Raw genomic sequence first — 17,880 nt, forward strand, 5'->3', positions numbered from 1 at the left:
TTTAGTGTGTCTGTTTTTTTTTATTTATTAAAACACCACCAAAATTTGAGGAGCTCTTTTGGTTGTTCAATGACTGTCTCTACAGGAATGTCCAATTCTTGTCAGATTTTACTAATAGTAATGCGGCGGTTGCACAGAATAAGATCTCCACCTTTATTAATGCTGGGAGAGACGGTCAAATTTCAGCCCACACGATTTCATAATATGAACCACTTGCAAATATAAACTACCCTACAAAAGTATCCGGACACACCTTTCAAATGGCACGAATTGCTCGAACGAGAAGCGTGCATACTGTCAGGTAGGCTATAAAAATGGCAGATAAGTCCTTGTAAAATATCTCTCTCCCACAGCTGAACTCGGAAGTCCATTGAAGCAGAGGGCCACTAATTCCTGTTGCAAGCTGCAAGCACCTGATCAAAGGTGTTTCTCTAGGAACGAATAATGAACGAATTAATAAGGTGCAGGCCTACCCATAGCGTAATGGCAGTAAAAGTGGGCCTGGGCCTGTGCCTTATCAATATGTTCACTAAAACTCGTGTTTTGACAATAAAACTCGTGTTTTGACAGTATCCTGTCAAAACTCGTGTTTTGACAGGATACTTTTGGCAGGGTGGTGTATATAGAATGAGTATTTCTCTATAACAGACATCGGCAACGAGACACGGTGCCATTGAGCTCATTTATGTACACTGGGTTGCCAAAAAATTTGGGGCACTAATTAATATTCACATTTAATGCAATTTTCTTCAACGTTATATATATATATATATATATACACTAAATTTATATTTCTGCAAATATTGTAGATGGCGCTGACGTTCATAACCGATATTCCCTGCGGGAATCAACGAATTTGAAAACTTTATTAGGTAGCGTGGATTGGCCATAGATCAGGACAACTTAGAAAGAATTTTGGAGCTTTCCACATTCCGAAGACCTCCATCTGGAACATCGTATTCAAGTGGGAGACACTTGAAACGCCATTGATCATCGCCAAGGTGAAACATCGACCAATTCCCTCCAAAGTACGGGAACTTAAAGTTATAAAAGCTGTTATGCCAGGGGGAACGTTAAACCAACTAGGGCCCCTTTCTAATGGCTCTGACATAGACATTAAACACATAATTGGTCAGTTCATGTACAGTGTAAGCGAGAATTATGCAAATAGAGTAATGGGTAGTCATCTACACTGAGCGGCCACTTTATTAGGTACCTTCCTACCTCATTGTAAGCAACTCCTCTTTAGCCCTCAGAACTGCCATGATTTGTCGCGTATGGACAACACGAAGTTCCGCGGGATCCATGTTGATTCAATTACTTCCAACGGTTCTTACAAATTGGATCCTTTTCTACTAATTCCACCTCATCCCGATGCTCAACTGATGTTGAGATCTGGTGACCGGGAGAGGCTACCGCAGTAAGCCGAATTCACTCTTATATTGAGTCCATGAGAACAGCATGAGTCCACGGACGGATCCGTGGACTCATGCTGTTCCCCATATTCTGATCCTGCCATCAGCCAGAAAGAGGAAGAACTGGATTCTATATCTGTTTTTTCCAATGGGTTCCATTCCACCCATTATAATCATTGCGATATCCCATCCGTAACTGGTTTGATGAGTTGTGCATTCTAAAATGCATCTTTGGTTACCCTATTTGAACGCTGGTTATATCCGACTGACTTTCTGTTACCCTGAACAGGTGTTCCGAGCCTTGGCCCTCTCATCAATGAACTGTTTCCGGCCACAGGATTGTTGGCTGGATGTTCTCTGATTGTTGGACCAACCTGGATACACCCTAAACACAGTGATGCATAAAACCTCCAGCAGAATCGCAGTCTCCAACATGCTCATACCATTTAGAGCTAACTACCAAACTGCTTTATATCGCAATGGTGCTATTACTGAGGAGCAAACCATTTTATGAAAACAGTAAGTGTACCTAATAAAGTGTCCACTCAGTGTACATAAAATGTGAGGCATTTAGTGGATGGTGTCTCATATTTCTTCACAAAATGCCATGACTGTTACTTATCTACATAGTATCCGACATTTTTCCTCCTCTCTCTCTCTCTCTCTCTCTCTCCCTCTCTCTGTTTTCTTGTTCCTCTCCATCCTTCCTTTCTAGGGCAGCTCAGGAGAGTTCAATCCACATGACCAGAGGCTTTTATGACTATTCCGTTAGATATCCCTGAAAACTACCACAAGTTTAAGGAGCCAAGAGGGAGTTGAAGTCTGCATGAACGCACCAATCAAATAGTCAGGTGTTGGGAATTCATGGGGAGCGTCTACTGCTGGAGTTTTTGTGTCCAATAATGAAATCCGAAAGAGATGGGTGAAAGGTAGCATGGCCTAGGAGAACGGTTCATGGACACGAATGTACCAAAGTTGAAACTGCTGGAGCACAGTTCCGATTTGAACCCTGTGTTGTGGAATGAACTGAACGTCGGGTGAGGGCCAGACAACACATTCCACATCGGTAGATCAACTGGTCACGTTCTGCAAGAGAAATGGTGGACTGTACCAGCTGCAATCAATGGTTCTTTGGTGGAAAGTCTACCATGGAGATTGAAGTGAGGCCAAAGAAGCCCCGATTTTTGAAGCAGGCCGGTTTGACGTTGACCACACTGACATCAATGTGAAACTGACATGTGTCCGAATACTCTTTTTGGAGGGCAGTGTATGTACAAGCATTTATCAGCATGGCTTTGCCAATCTAGTAGGCAATCTGGTAGAAATTAGCGAAGCATCTGATATTTATTTCTGGGAATCTTTGGGACATTAATTTGTGGAGCATTTAATCATCCATCCTTGCAGATCATTCATCTATAAGAAGAAGAAGAACCACGTGAGAAAAGCGAGTGTCTTTGTGATGGGTTTAATGATGTCCTCATGAATGAAGTCTCTGTAAGAGCCGAAGCTGCTATTAAGTGCAGGGGTTGTCACTCCATCCATCTCTTCCTCTCTTCGTTCGCTCTGATGCACTCTTAACCTGAGAAAAGCAATCCTAACATAATTACTGACTCTGTTTAACCCCGAACCCAGTGGCTATTAAATAGAGCGATAGACGCAACCGTGAGGTTCCACTTTTTTTGGACAAAAACATCGAGAAAACCTAATTCTCTCCCAACACGCCAGCTACACATTAACTGCAGCTAAAGAAGTGGAAGAATTGATTCCGCGTTCCTCTCTCTCTCTCTCTCTCTCAACTAGTTTGGGATCGTTAGCGCCCTGAGGGGCAGTTTACAGATCACACGCGATCGCCTTCGGACACCATCTGATTGGCGATGGCACACGAGCATCCAGTCACAGGTGAAATACGCTTTTTAATTAAACGAAAAGATGAATTGAGTTCTGCCACTCGGTGATGGAATAATGCGAGGTGGCAACTTAGCAGTCCATCCACCACCCGGAGGTAATAACCTCCGATACTGCCCAAGAAATCATTCTCTTCTTCCGGGGCCGGCTACATCGGATCGATGTGCTCGTGCACTACAAACACACCTCAACTCGGAGAATCTTAATTAAGGTTATTGTAAGAAGTTCACCGGGGATAAATAATAAGAGGGATGTTTAATATCTCGGAAAAGAATGTGCGCCACAAGAAAAATATCTGGAGGGATGTCGGGGACTCTCGGGCGCATATCTTGTACTCCGGAGCACATCTGGGTCCTCTCGCTCTGCGCTGCACTGATTTTTGATCGCAGTCATCTCCCTCTGTCGACTGTTAAGCGGTGCCCTAAGAATTTGCAGTTGATGAGCTTCAAGATGCGCAGAAGTATAATTTTGTGCGCAGCCAAATCAATGTTTTTCTTCATTGAGTTACATTGTGATCAAACCCAGTGTCCTTCACGGCTGACAAAAATAAAATATTAGGAGGAGAATAATTTTTAAAGCGAATCATCACGAGTTGCCTCAATCTTGCACTAGGTGCAACTGTGTCCTGAAGTTTGCTAGTTCTAAATGTGACGTTGTTTATTTGAAGTTTAAGATTGCGGCAACTCGTGTGATTTGCTTCTCACCGTGAGATGATCAAAAAAAAAGAAAAGAAAATAATAAATCAAATTGAATCATTGATACCGGTCCCTTTGCCCAAAAGTGGCGATTACTCATTAAGTATAAAATGGTGTAAAATCTCTCTCGCTCTCTTCTCTTCATCTTTCTCTCCACTTCTCTCTCCTCTTCTCTTCATTTCTGTGTATCCATCTTTCTCTCCTCTCTTTATCATCTTTTTGTATTCGTCTTTCTCTTCTCTCTTAACATCATCTATGAATCTTTTCCTCCTCTCTTTATCATCTATCAATCCTTCTCTCCGCTCTTTATCATCTTTCTCTATCCATCTTTCTCTCCACTGTTTATCATCTGCCTTTATCTATCTTTCTCTCCTCTCTATATCATCTGTCCATCCATCTCTCTGTATCATTTGTCCATTCATCTCTCAATATCATCTGTCCATCTCTCAATATCATGTATCTATTCATCTCTCTATACAACTTTCTTTCCTCTGTATATCATCTGTCCATTCATCTCTCTCTATATACATCTTTCTCTCCTCTCCATATCATCTGTCCATTCATCTCTCTATACATCATTCTCTTCTCTGTTTATAAATCATCTTTCTTTATCCATCTTTCTCAACTCTCTTTATCATCTATCCATCCATCTCTGTATCCCTTTTTCTCTCCGCTGTTTATTCTCTCCCCATCCACATTTCTCTCCTCTCTTTATCATCTCTCTATCCATTTTTCTCTCTTATCTTCATTTCATCATTCCTTAATCTTTCTCCCCTTTATTTACGATCTCACTATCCACCTCCTCTTCATCTCTCTCTTCTATTCACCATTTTTCCATCTATCTTCTCCCTCTTTACTTTTTCTCTCTTCATCTATCTATCTTCCTCTATTCTCTCTTAATATATATTCAGGTATAAGCGGTTTACTCTCTCTCTCTCTCTCTATCCATATTCATCTTCCCCCCCTCTCTCTTTCTCTCTCTCAGAGATAGACCTTATGGAAAATCAGTTGGAATGTTCGTGCTGAAGTTTAAAGATATTTCGAGTTGTATCTGAGTTCATATTGGATCTTTTTCTACTATTCGTTTGTTTGTGACCAGATTTGTTGAGTTCATTCTGGATTTCTGTCATCTAGAAAACCCAGATGAAGATTGATCACATCAAATGGTATCTTAAACCAGATTCGGCATTAACAAGCAATCCAATATTAATGTTGTACCAATAATAATGTTCATGGTATACTATTATAAATAAATTCTGGTTTTAGTATTAGTATAACTCCCTTAGAGATTTTCTGATCTCTTTCTTCAAGAATTCGAATTTTAAAAATCATGTTGAAGTGTGGATTGCCCATCTCGAAACCAATCCTCCAAATAAGCCGGAATTTCCTTCGAATTGTTATTTAAAATTTTCAATATTGTTCTCGAAATGTATTTTTAAATGATTAATATCTTAAAAAGCTATCAGAAAGTACCCTATTTTTTCCTACAGCAGTAACATCTATGATTCTGCCCATATCTGCGAGTTCTTGTAAATTAAAAAAAAAAAAACACTATTGGAGAAGATTGGATGGTGATGATAGATCAACTGGACCAGCCTCTATTTGGTTCAGTTTCTTACATAAATAGAGACTGAATGAAGAATTTAAAGTTTGTATTCAGATTAGGTCAAAGGAGAAGGAGAAAAATCATTTGAAGATGCACTTTGATCTTTTGGAGCGAAAAGATCACTTTGGAGTTTTTTTTTTGCATCACTTGACCAGAAAATCGTGCGCGTGCGTGTGTTTTAAAGAGCCCTCGATGGATGAGTTAAGGGAAGGACAACGGCCTTCTTTCCTTCACATTAAGAACGAGAAGTTCGTTCCCACAGATGGAACGGCCCTCCACGGGCAGACGACATATATGGCGATGCTGCAGGCCACACTTTTTAATCGGTTTCTCCTCTCCCTCCCTCGTCATGGCGGCGGAAATCGATCGCTCGATGTATCTACGTAGCACATTTTTTGCCTTCATGCATATGGCAGAGACCAAGAACGCGCTCAGCGACGCCATTGTTTCTCCGATACTCCCACGGTTGGCGTGGTCAGTTGTCAGTCAGATGTTGCTTTTCCGGGGGGCCCGATACAACGAAAGTACCTCCCACCTGCCATTCATTAGGGGTGCCCATTAATACGTCCGTTCTAAAGTAAACATCTGCACATAATGAAGCCAAAATGTCCACTCGTAACTGATCAAGGTTGTTGGAGATTTCCAAACAACCTTCGTAATATGAAGTTCCAGTACACACTAGGTTCAATCTTCACATCACCTTTTTCTTTGTTATTTTACAATTTTGTGACCTTGCCCTTGAAGAATTTCAAGGGAAAAGTTGTTTTCCCTTAGAATTGGATCACCTTTTTCAAAATAAAAAGTCAAACTTTGCAAATGGAATTTTACCGATTGAAATTATCAATTTGAAGCTCTAAATATTTCTAATTCAACTTTCGTTGATGCAAAATATTAATAACTATTAAATTTTGTTTATTATAATGTAACTATAACTTTGAAAATATTTGTTTTTTTAGTATTACTTCCAAAAAGTTGAAAATACAAAGTAGACTCGTCTAAGAACACTTCTGCAAGTTGGACCATTAAATTGTAAATTCTTAAATATTTTTTGAAAATATACGAATTCTGAATTTTGAAATTAATTCACTGAGGCGTATATTATCTTTCAAAGATAGCGATTCCTTTCAAAATATTAGAGGTTGGGAATGAAGCCGAGATGGGCTTATTGCAGATAGGAAAAAGGTATAATGTGTCCAGGGAACACCAGAGATATAAGTACATTATGTTAAGGTTCTGATAGAGTCATAACACCAACGAACACCAATAATCACTTGGTAAAGCTTGTACGGTGTCTGTGGATTCTAAAAATTGGAAAGAAATCCAAGAGAACTACCAGTCTCTGCACTACGATCGGGTCTCATGATCGAGTTTTGAATTTGGAGAATGTACCCAGAAATTTTGTTTGGGGGAGAGGCCCTATGTTCCATATTGTATCATTTACAAGCGATAGAACGCTTTATGGAGAACATTTCCTTCCATGATGTGTTATCCGAGAAGAAATCCTATGTTGTTGGGTTACTTCCTGGATTCGGCTTAGGATTGTTGGTCATCTTGAATTCCGTACACAGAGTTGATGTTTTCTACAAGCCATTGGTGCGGGAATTCATCATTTCTTGGTGGTTCATGTTCTAACGCGATAATCCTCCAATCTATTAAATCACGCCTAAGGGTCTGATTAGTGAAAAACAAGGCTAGCAATATCCGTCGTAACAAAGTCTTGATGAGAGTCTCAAACAACGCTTTTTGGATAAGCTAGAACTTAGAATGAAAACGGGTCAGTGTAATGAATTTGAATGCGGCGGTAACTTGTATTAAACGAAGAAATTCCAATTGGATGCCATCGTGAATGGTCGAAACGCTTTAATGAAATATCAATGATCTCATATTATTCAGGGGGAAGACCCAGGCATGCATTTATTGTCTTCAACGTTACTAGTGTTCAAATACATTTGAAAGATGGTGTATAAACAGGTTGCTGCATCCCGATAGATTTCATCTAAAAGCCATCTCTTTTCATATGAATTTGACAAGGATACGAAATTCAAAACCAAATTATCAATTACATGAGCAAGTATTTCGCAAAGATAATTACATGAAGATTAATTTTTTGTTGTTTTAATAATGTGCAACTCAATCAATAGACTTTTCTTCAAACTCCAACCTTTAAGCTAACATCGAATGATTCCACTAAAGGGAGTGATTTTCCCAGTCGGACCTGGACTAAGCGTATCATAAGCTTACCATATTCAAATCTCCTCGAAAACTTTCCAAAAGTGGATTAATAGCCACACAATGAAATCTAAATTCAGAACCCTTCATGGACACGTATAATTGAAAGGCCCGAACTCGCACTATCATAAGGTACAAAGTCCAGTTTTCAGCTGCTAAATTTATTTCCATACGAAGCGCTTCTACTCCAAGGTTTCGTGGTGACAAAGTGCTGAACTAGGGCTCAACAAGACCTTGAAACATACATCTTGTGGGGATGAAAAGCATCTCGAAATAGGGGAAAGGGCTCGTTTGTACACCCTTAAACCACGGGAGGAATTCACGACAATTTCCTGTCTTGTCAAGCTCCCAGTGGCATTTATCTTTTACACGTCCTCGCTTGAGATTGCTGTAAAATGTTCTGCACACTTTCTGGAAGCAAGTGAGAAGGATATCACTTCCACTTGCATCTCACGCGCGTCTCTAATACCCCGAGAACGTTGTTTTGTTTACGCCACCTGTGTGACGAGCGGCGAATGGGTTTCTGGCACACGAGCAGTGCAAGTGGATTTGTCAAAAATATGCGAGAGGGAAGATAAAAAAAAAAGGGAGGTTCTTAGTTCTGCCTCATCATCGCAGTGTGGATGAAGGGAGTAGACATTAGTTGTTCATACTGCGGAAACATTCCCAGCGCGAGGGGATGACAAGTGACACATTCTCCATCAAACAAAGTCGGGCGAATCATAAGCGAAGCTTCGTACTGTGATGGGCGAAAACAATGCTGGCTCAGACCAAGCGGCAACCAACAAACCTTGACGAAAGGGAATTACCAACACCACTAGCTGCAGAGAGAAAGAAAGAACGAGAAAAGAGAGAGAGAGAAAGAAATGCGAAGTGTCGAACAAAGCAGTTTTAGTAACTACAAATAACTGTAGGATGTTCATGAATTTAGCTGAGAGATATGAGGGGCGGAAATACTTAAGTAATTCTCCAGCAGGTGTCGCTTATGTCTCGAAGCCCCCCCTCCTTCTTCCACTAACATATTTCTTCCTGTTAAACTAACCTACGATGGCTCTTTAATCACATGGAAGGATATTCAAATGTGTGCAAATTGCACTTTCCGCTGTCATGGACCTTGAGTTCTGTTTGGTTTGAAAGGCGTTGTAGGAGAACAAGTGGAAGGAAAAAGATGAGCAAAATAAAGGAGAACATTCTCTGCGATGATATTTTCCTCTCTTTTTTTGGCTAATTTATCCAGAAATTGCGAAAGAATTAAAACACAAGTTTTCGTTTTTCTCTAGGGTCCATCTGAACTATCCATTTATCCAGCTGACTTATACCATCAATGGAGTACCGCAGAATCAGACTCCTGTCCAACTACACTGAATCAAAGAAAACTACCCTCGTGGAATTTAAAATCCTCCGTCCTCTCTGTCCGGAATGCTCTTTGAACTTAAATAACTCAAAGACAAAACAAGATTCTGACCTGATTCCTTTTGCAATAGGTTTTATTTAGCAATAAAAATTTCCAAAAAGTTTTTTGACCGATTTTCAAATCCCGAGAATTGATTTAGCTCCCACAGAAGCTAACTTTCAGTTTTGAAGACAGGACAATTTCTCAGCTTTTGTCATCACAATCAACAAATCTCAGGTTCACACTCTCAGCTTGAAGTTTTGCTCATGGACAACTTTACGTAGCAGTTTCCAGGTCCAAATAATTTTTTTGTGCAATAATTTTTTAAAGGACGATATAGTCACACGTAAAAAATTAACAAACTGCAGTTTTACACGAGTCCGTTTGCATTGACACCTTAGCTAGGAGGGATTCGAGGGAAAAGTTCTGTAAATACGTCGGTATTAATTCTTCTCTAAAACAGTTTTGGAGAGATATTCGACAAGGTGTGGCAGATGCAATTAAGGACAGGAGTTGATCATTGTCCAATTTGGAAAAGCGTGAGTCAAACTTTGATGGTTAATAGAATTGTGTCCTGGTAAAAGACATGATACGCCCTGAATCTAACAAAAGCATGCTAATCAAACATACACACCAGGAGTCATGATATAGTGTTCCACCACTCATAATAGTCATTAATCTCTGGTTTTGGTTCGGAGTAATCTACCAGGTTACGTTGAAACTGTACTTAGACCTGTCTTTTTCCACTTTTCCAATACTTCGATACCTTTTATTCCAACAGGACGATGCCCAATCCAATCCAATCTATGTCCCCTAATTTTAATCCTGTGGATCATGCCCGTGATATCATTATTGCCATTTCCTTTGACCTAGTTCATGTTATGTTCTACATTGATATTTTCGATAATTCCAAATAATAATAATTTTAAATAAGGCCAATTTTATTAGTAATTTGCGGATTCAAGTGATATTTAGGTAGTTGATTAAATTGGAGCAATATAGCATTAAGGGCAATTTGCTACCATGGATAAAAGAATGATTTAGGAGTAGGAGAGAGGAGTAGTTATAAATTCCCACTGCTCTTCATAGAATGATGTCACGTGGAAGGACATTATTCTATGTCCTTCCACGTGAAGTCCTACAAAGTTCAGTACTAGGCCCCTTAGATATTTCGTGTATATGTTTTCTGATGGCAGAAAGGTGGGTTATGACAGTCATTGTGATGATATGCCACTCCAACAAGACAGATTTTTGGCACATCCAGACTGTTAGACAAGTTTAGTATATATTATCCTCACAAAAGAATTAGGACGCCACTACCGAAAGTAGTGAATTGTATGAAACGTGTATACAGATATGAAGTAGGCATTAAATTGTGCAAGGAACAGAGAGATATTAATAGCAGTCAGTTTGAGTTGTGGTAAGGTGTTTAGAGGTTTCCAAAGAGGGAGGACTATTGTTACTTTTCAATAATTTGTTGGTACGAGCAACAGATGTTTTGGGCCTTCAGAAGTCGAGTGGCCGATGTTGTAAAAAAAAAATGGGTTCATATATCAACTGTGCTGTCCATAAGTGAGAAAATCCACTAAGAATCATGGCGAAGCTAGTATGGCTTCACTTGGATTGTTGCGATGGCAACAGTCGAGGATCAAAAAGATGTGGGATCAAATTCCAGCTAGTTGCCAATGTGAAGTGGTCGAGTCTTTCGAGAAGAATCCAATTGTTTTGCTGGGGTCCAAATAATTTTGCGAGGATAATGTAGAAGTATAATGTTTATCTGTTGGTGGCGTTAGCTATGGCCAAAATAATTTTAAAAACAAGGTTTTTAAAATTATTTTGATCACATTTGATCAGACTAATGCAGTCGAAGATTCGGTGCTGCTTTGAAAACAGAAGCATTCCGAAATCAAAATTATATCAAAGTGTTTCGGTTTATTATCCAGTCCATTGTGTGTATCTCCTTTACCTAACAAAATGAAATCTGGGGTGATCTTCAGAATCTTCATCAGGTCCGTTTTATTTAGTCCCCTCCTTCTGAGATTCAAATCAAGAATAGAAGTGGGATGGAAGGTATTTGATATCTCACTGGTTCCACACCATGCCTGGAATAAAATTGTTTCATACTGTATTTTTGACTTTAGTTTTTTTAAATTTTCACCAACACATATTTGTTGCTATAAAATTCATATTAAGATGCGTTTCAGTTTGTCTTTAAAAAAATATCTTCAAATTAAGAAGTGTTTTAGAAAATTTAACAAAGATTTACTGTGTGTAAAAAATAACACCAGGAGTCACTAGTATCGTCACAGAAGACACTTTATTATGTGGCGTAAGCGGACTACATGAGCCATATGGAGTATAAACCTAGAACTTGTTAACCAATATACCAAAATAGACCTGCACAAATATATATATATATCAAACAATCACTATCTACTTAATGCGAAGTTTTACACAACTGAGAGGGCTTGGGGAGAAAAGGAGACTGTACCACTTTTCAGGGGGGGGGAGGATGGGAACACTAATCAGCAGAGAGCAGATGCTCACTGCTACGGAAGGAGGATGAGGTGTGAAAAGATCCGCGTGCATATTCCAAAGACAGATGGGAGAAAAGGTGGCTAGGCCACAGTCGCTAGTACTTTTTTGACCAAGTGTAGTGATGGGAAAGAGGGGTAGAGTCTCCCTTTCGGCCCTGTAACAAAACAGAAACGTACGGCCCAAACATGATTCAACCATAGACAGCCATATTTACATACAGAGACAGAGAGACTTATGTCCGCACAGCTCTCCAGCTACTGCTGTGTCCCTGCAATTATAGGAACTTGGATTGTGATGAGGTAGAGGCAAACTGGTGCTAGGGTCACAGCTCAGCCTTCCTGCCCTAACTACCTCTCCAGGAATTAGGAGACCTGTACGCATGTGGGCACACGCCAGCAGAGAAACCAAAAATAAACAGAAAATAAACACTGTTCTTATTCATCTAGAGTGATCAGTGGTGTCCCAGGTCATATTTGCATTTCTTTTTTTTACAATTGTAGCAGTAATACAATCAATGTACAGCAAACTGCGAAAAAAATAGGCAACATTAATTATACACTCTCAAATAACAATTTTATCAAAATTAAATCACCATTCCAAATATCGTAGGATACATGCGAGGCCTCATTGGGCCTTTGCCATTTATAAATTTTATATTCACATTGATGTCTCCACTTAACTTTTCACAAATGTTTTTCATAGGTAGACCTGTTCCTTCTTAATTCATACCAATACATTTTTAAGATTCATTATCGGATTCTTTTGTCCACAAAGTTTTAAGGATCTAAGGCATTAATTTTGTACTTCTTTATAGGAATTCATTACCGGTAGGATTGCAGATAAAATCTTCGGGAAGAGCCCTTAACAGCTAGAGTAAATATATTGGGACCTTGATTCATTAATCCAAACAGTTGGTGTTACAAGTTCCCTTTATGTTTACGTAAAATTTCAACAGTACAATATTCACCAGATATTTGTGAAAAGTTCTGGAATATGACAATATCCACCATGAGAATTAACCATGCCTTGCAAAATACAGTGACTTGAAAAGATATATGGCTTGCTTTATCAACAGAATTTCTCAATAAAAAAATTTATTTTCATACTGGTTTAAATAAAGTTGATCGTAGCACCCTCTAAGACATCTAAATTCTTGATAGTCCAGAATGGTTTTTATATAAGTCCTTCGAATTCCTTAGATGTTTCTCAAGAAGCTATGAAATTCTTAAAAGAAGAGACAGGAAAGAGAAATTAATGCGGATATATGCAGATTCATATTTTGCAGTTTCTACAAGTCAAAAAAGGAATCAAAATGATTTAAGATGTTAGCTATCTTCACTTAAGGAATTCTTTTAAGGACTTTCCCTTTAAATGCTTTTACCACTCTTTGGTAAATTTTCATAAACATCATAGAGAGAGAGAGATTCGTGTCTACATCTTTATAATTCTTAGAAAGCATGTATTTTGAAGAAATTATAGATATTTCCACGATAGACAACTATGGAGTCATTTGATAATTAAACATTCAAAATCTTTTCTCCTTTCTTTTGAAACCAAATCTTTTGAAACCAAAATACGTCATACTTCTTTCCAAAGCACTTTCCTTAAATTTTAAACCAAATTAGTTGTAAGATTGATATAAAATAAACTGTGATATAAAATTTCCTTTCATAAGAAAATTTAATTTGAGCAATAGTTTGATTTTTTGCATTTATGAGATAAAACAGATCCAACCCAATTTCTCAACCAGGAAGATGTAAAAATCAGATGGCAAACAGCCAAGAACCATTAGAATTTAGATAACGCAGCTTGTAATTATAAAAGAAACACTCCTTGGCGTTAATTAAAATGACTATTCTTGTGGGAGGAAAAAATCAGTTGCTAAGATGGAAACCTCGCTTTTCCCTGTAGAGGACACCCTTCCACACTACAAAAGGGGCTGGGTTGCAGTCCCAGACACCATCTCTAACAAAGTAAGCGATTTTTCAATTATAAAATCAACTACCTACGCATAATTAAATTGGCAATTTTGTTTCTTCTATGTTTATTTTGTTTCTTCTATGTTTCTATGCATCTAATCTCGCTAGTGGTATCTTCTTCGCAATTGCTAAGCTAAGCAAAGTTGAATTGAAATAAAAATCTTTAAACTACGCTTCTTGTACAAACAACCTTATAAAAATTCACAGGAAGTTAGAAATCACAAATATCCATACACATTACGCTAGTTAAAAATTCATTTTTCTGTTGATAAAGCATTATCTCTGTAAATACACTGGTGATCACAAATATTCCATCCTAATCGACCATGTACTGCATATATTACCAACACAAGATAATGGATGATGCAATGCAGAAAATAAACCTGATTTTTTTGGGATTATTCTAAACAAAAGGAGCCTAATGTTAAAAATGCTTATTTTCATCAATAATTTTCATGGACGGTTCTTATTAGAACTGATAAGGATGTCTGGGTGTAAATCTTGGACAAGCCAACCAATGCTATTTCAAGGTTTGATTTTCTTTTTGTAAGCAGAAAGTAATCCACCATTAAACTCATCTATGAATGGATTTCCAAAGGATTCTTCTGCTCTGGCCGATATTGCCTCAATGTCTTTTCTAAACTGGTTGTAGAAGCAATGGTGCTTCAGAGGCAGTGCACGTGTATTCTCGATTATTGCCTACTATATGAAACAATTCGGGATGAAAAGCTTTTCTGAAGGGTTAAATTATGTCCTGGATATTTTCTGCAATGCATTTACAAAAACTCAATGCCTTTTTAAACAAATAATAAAAATTACAGAAAATTGTAAATTAATAGTACATTATGGGTGTGGCCACCACTTTATTTTGACGAGTATTTAAGGAACAATATTTCTGCATTTGAGGAACAGAATGTCCACTTTGATTGGTACTAATCATGATAGTAATGGTGTAGGATTACTGACTCGGTAATTGTTAACTGTAGCACCAGCGATCTAGACAACTTCTGTAAATAGTGCTCGATAATTTGAAAATACAAAATTTCTGTATAGAGATCTTCATTTTATTATAAAGAAAATTTACATTAATTTGTTATTTCTCAACGTTTCCATAGTGACTGTATGCGACTGCGTATTGAATTTCTGCCTAACTTTATAATACAGACTCTGACAGTTTCACAGAGGGGATAAATTATGACATTTGGACTCTCGATCACTCTATTCGGAACCCCACACCGAAGATTAGTACAAGGCAAAAATAATGATAAGAATAGAAACTCCCTCGATGTCCCCCTATAAGTTTCTACCATCAACACACACAGAAAAAATTAATTAAAACAATAGTTAATTAGTGGCTGTAGTTTCTTTTTCTAGCCTGGCTCACAGATTCACATTTTGTCCTCGCATACAAGAGTGATAACGAGGTTAAATCCCCCCACATTGAGTAGGAACTGGAACACACCCCTCTAGGAGCAAGGGGGTGGAAAAAGAGCAGTTTGCCTCTGTGGGGGGTTATAAAACTGCATGTGAGCCCCCCAAGGGGGGTTGCCGTCCGAACTGAACTCCTCCAAAAAATATAATGCAGTCGGACCTGTCACCACCCCCCCAAAAGCAGTGCTCACCAGACTAAATGTGATGACCAATGATATTATTAGTGACCTCATACCTTAGTGACAACTATATACAGAAATTTGAACTGTCGGCTTCCTTGATCGGAGCAGACCTGCCCCACAGAATACACGGCAGTCAGACTCACTCATTCACTCACTCACTCACACACACACACACACACACACACACAAGCTTGTATCATACACTCATACACACACATACATATACATTTGAGTGATCTCCCTTCAATGACAACCTGCTGCTGAGGATTCAAACGGTATATAGAAAACGACGCTAACGCCCCCTTGTGATATAAAGCTATGGTGCCACTCAGAGTGACCTACATGATTTGAGATATGGAACATCGGTCTAAACACAGTTTATTTTTTATTCTCTTCTTTCTCGCGCATATACGCTTTCTAGATGGGGTGGTGGGGAGGAAGATCATCTTTAACAGACAGACGACACACAGACGATACGCCAATCGGTGTTCGATGTAGAAAAAAGCAGGAACTTTGCCAAGCCTTATAGGAACATGGCCAGATGAACCAAGTTGATAGGAATACCTTGAGCTTGGCTCGTGGTTTGTTAGGAGCTGTAAATTCTATCTACAGTCATCCACCCGGTTTTGGCCTCTCTCAAAGGATCAACCTGGGTAGTTGGTCTGGGTTTGTGATGTATTTCCTCTACTGTATGATTGTACGTTCAAGGTGTCCTAACAAAGAATAGAGATTTGTGGCTACATCGAGGCGATGGGACCTAATGCTACGTTACCGTCACACACCACCACGCAATACTGATGACGTCACTAGAGGGCAGGAAACTACGTGCCAGGAAGCTCTACCATCAGCTGGAAAAGTCTTTAGGAAGAAGTTGATTTGAGTCTGCTTCGTGACAAGGACGTCCTTGTCGCTACCCGTCTCTTCGAGTGTCCAGGAACAGCCTAAAAAGCTCCGATGTTAAAACGCCACCTGTTGGCGGACTGCAACGAGTATACTGTTGTCTACCTGCACAAAGCACCCAGTGAGCTCAGGACACAAAAGTAACAAGGTTTAAAGACTCTGTCTTTATAAAACAGGGGGCGCTTTCTGGAGGTAGAGAGAGAAATACAGAGAGACAGAAAGATAAAGAGAGACGTGTTATTGCCAAGGGTGACGCTAAAGCCTGTTGGCATCCGTACTGAGGGCAGAGTCCCCTGAGAAACACATGGCAGCCTTGGGCTCAGGGGCGATTGGGTCCAGGGTGGAGAGGCCCATGTTGAGCCTCATGGAAGCGTCGGATCGAAAGTCGTGTTGCAGCCCAGAAGGGAACAGCAGAGACGACACATCCGGCAGTCCGTTTCTGACGGAGGTTGCTGGAGGGGGGGCGGAAGATTGGGTGGTGGGGGTCACTCCTGTGGACAACATAGGCGACTGTTGAGGAACAGAGGGCTGCACGATGCTCTCAGGCCGAAACACCATCAGCTTCTTTTGCACTCGTTTCAAGTGCCGTTCCGTATTGCAGTGGAATTTGAACTCCAGCAGGGTCGAGACGCGTTCTCGACAAGCTCGACATTCGACGTGCCTTTGAACTAGTTTCAGCATGGCTTTGATGTCTCCAATCGCCTTCGTCGAAAAGCACGAAGCCCTCTGGTGGTTGAGGCAGAGAACCTCGGCCGGGTACACCATCTGGCACTTTTTGCACACGAAACCTACGTCGACGTCCACCTCGGCGGCCTGCTGAAAGTCCGACTCCTGGATCTGGTTCCGAAGATCGCCGATAGACTTTCCGTCCTGGGAGAAGCGAGCACAACTGTTTCCAGGTTGAGTTAACTTGGAGGTGACTTCGGGCAAGGCCGATGGGGGCAACTGGAGCAAAGACAGAGGAGTGCTGTACAAATTGGAGTCATATATCAGGCTTCCGGGAGGATTACCTGCAAAGAAAGAAAGAAGATTGAGTCGGTTGGACCATGGGCATTATTCACAACTTCTAACTACATAATAATGATTTATCGTACATTCCAAATACTAGCCATTATTCGGAGGAAACGCAATTCGTTATTAAGAATTTAGACAATAAGAATTGACATTACTGCTTCCTCACTGACATTCTCAAAGAGCACTGAATAAAGTCAAATTTTCAAAAATATTTTATTACCAAATTAAAGATTTGAGGTTTTTATTTCTTTTTTTGTGATCATTCTGTGATTTTTTTACCAATTAATTATTAATGAATTAACCAATAAGATATAAAAGCAATTCTTTTCACATCACTGCATATACCTTCCAACATAATATTCACAGATAATATCCTTACTTGACTTAATTCCTTCTCCATTTTTAATGAAACTTGAAACGCAACACGTACTTCATAAGTCTTCTATGATATAATAAAATAATCAAATAAAATCAGTACCTCAGATCAAACTATACAGTCAGCATTTTTGTAATGTACTTTACTTATTTCTTCCTGCATTTTAATAACAATTAAAATATAAAAAGTATTTCATACTTCTTCTGTGATTAATGTA

At 39.3% G+C, this 17,880-nt stretch overlaps 1 protein-coding gene across 6 annotated transcripts in view; it reads right to left on the minus strand.

Annotated features, from left to right (window-relative positions):
- Positions 1-14,408: 14,408 nt before the first annotated feature.
- Positions 14,409-17,880, minus strand: part of LOC150078646 (zinc finger homeobox protein 3-like) — a 305,456-nt gene continuing 301,984 nt past the window's right edge. For 5 of the 6 annotated variants that reach the window (XM_090383909.1, XM_090383910.1, XM_090383911.1 and 2 more), the window contains one exon: positions 14,409-17,283. In XM_090383909.1, coding sequence (XP_090240035.1) covers positions 16,529-17,283 — 755 coding nt within the window. In that variant the 3' untranslated portion in view covers positions 14,409-16,528. The remainder of the gene's footprint in view (positions 17,284-17,880) is intronic. The other variant, XR_016547578.1, reaches the window with a different exon arrangement.

Source organism: Mastigoproctus giganteus, chromosome 10 (assembly GCF_048544385.1).
Source record: "Mastigoproctus giganteus isolate SK-2022 chromosome 10, ASM4854438v1, whole genome shotgun sequence".
NCBI classification, from domain to species: Eukaryota; Metazoa; Arthropoda; class Arachnida; order Uropygi; family Thelyphonidae; genus Mastigoproctus; species Mastigoproctus giganteus.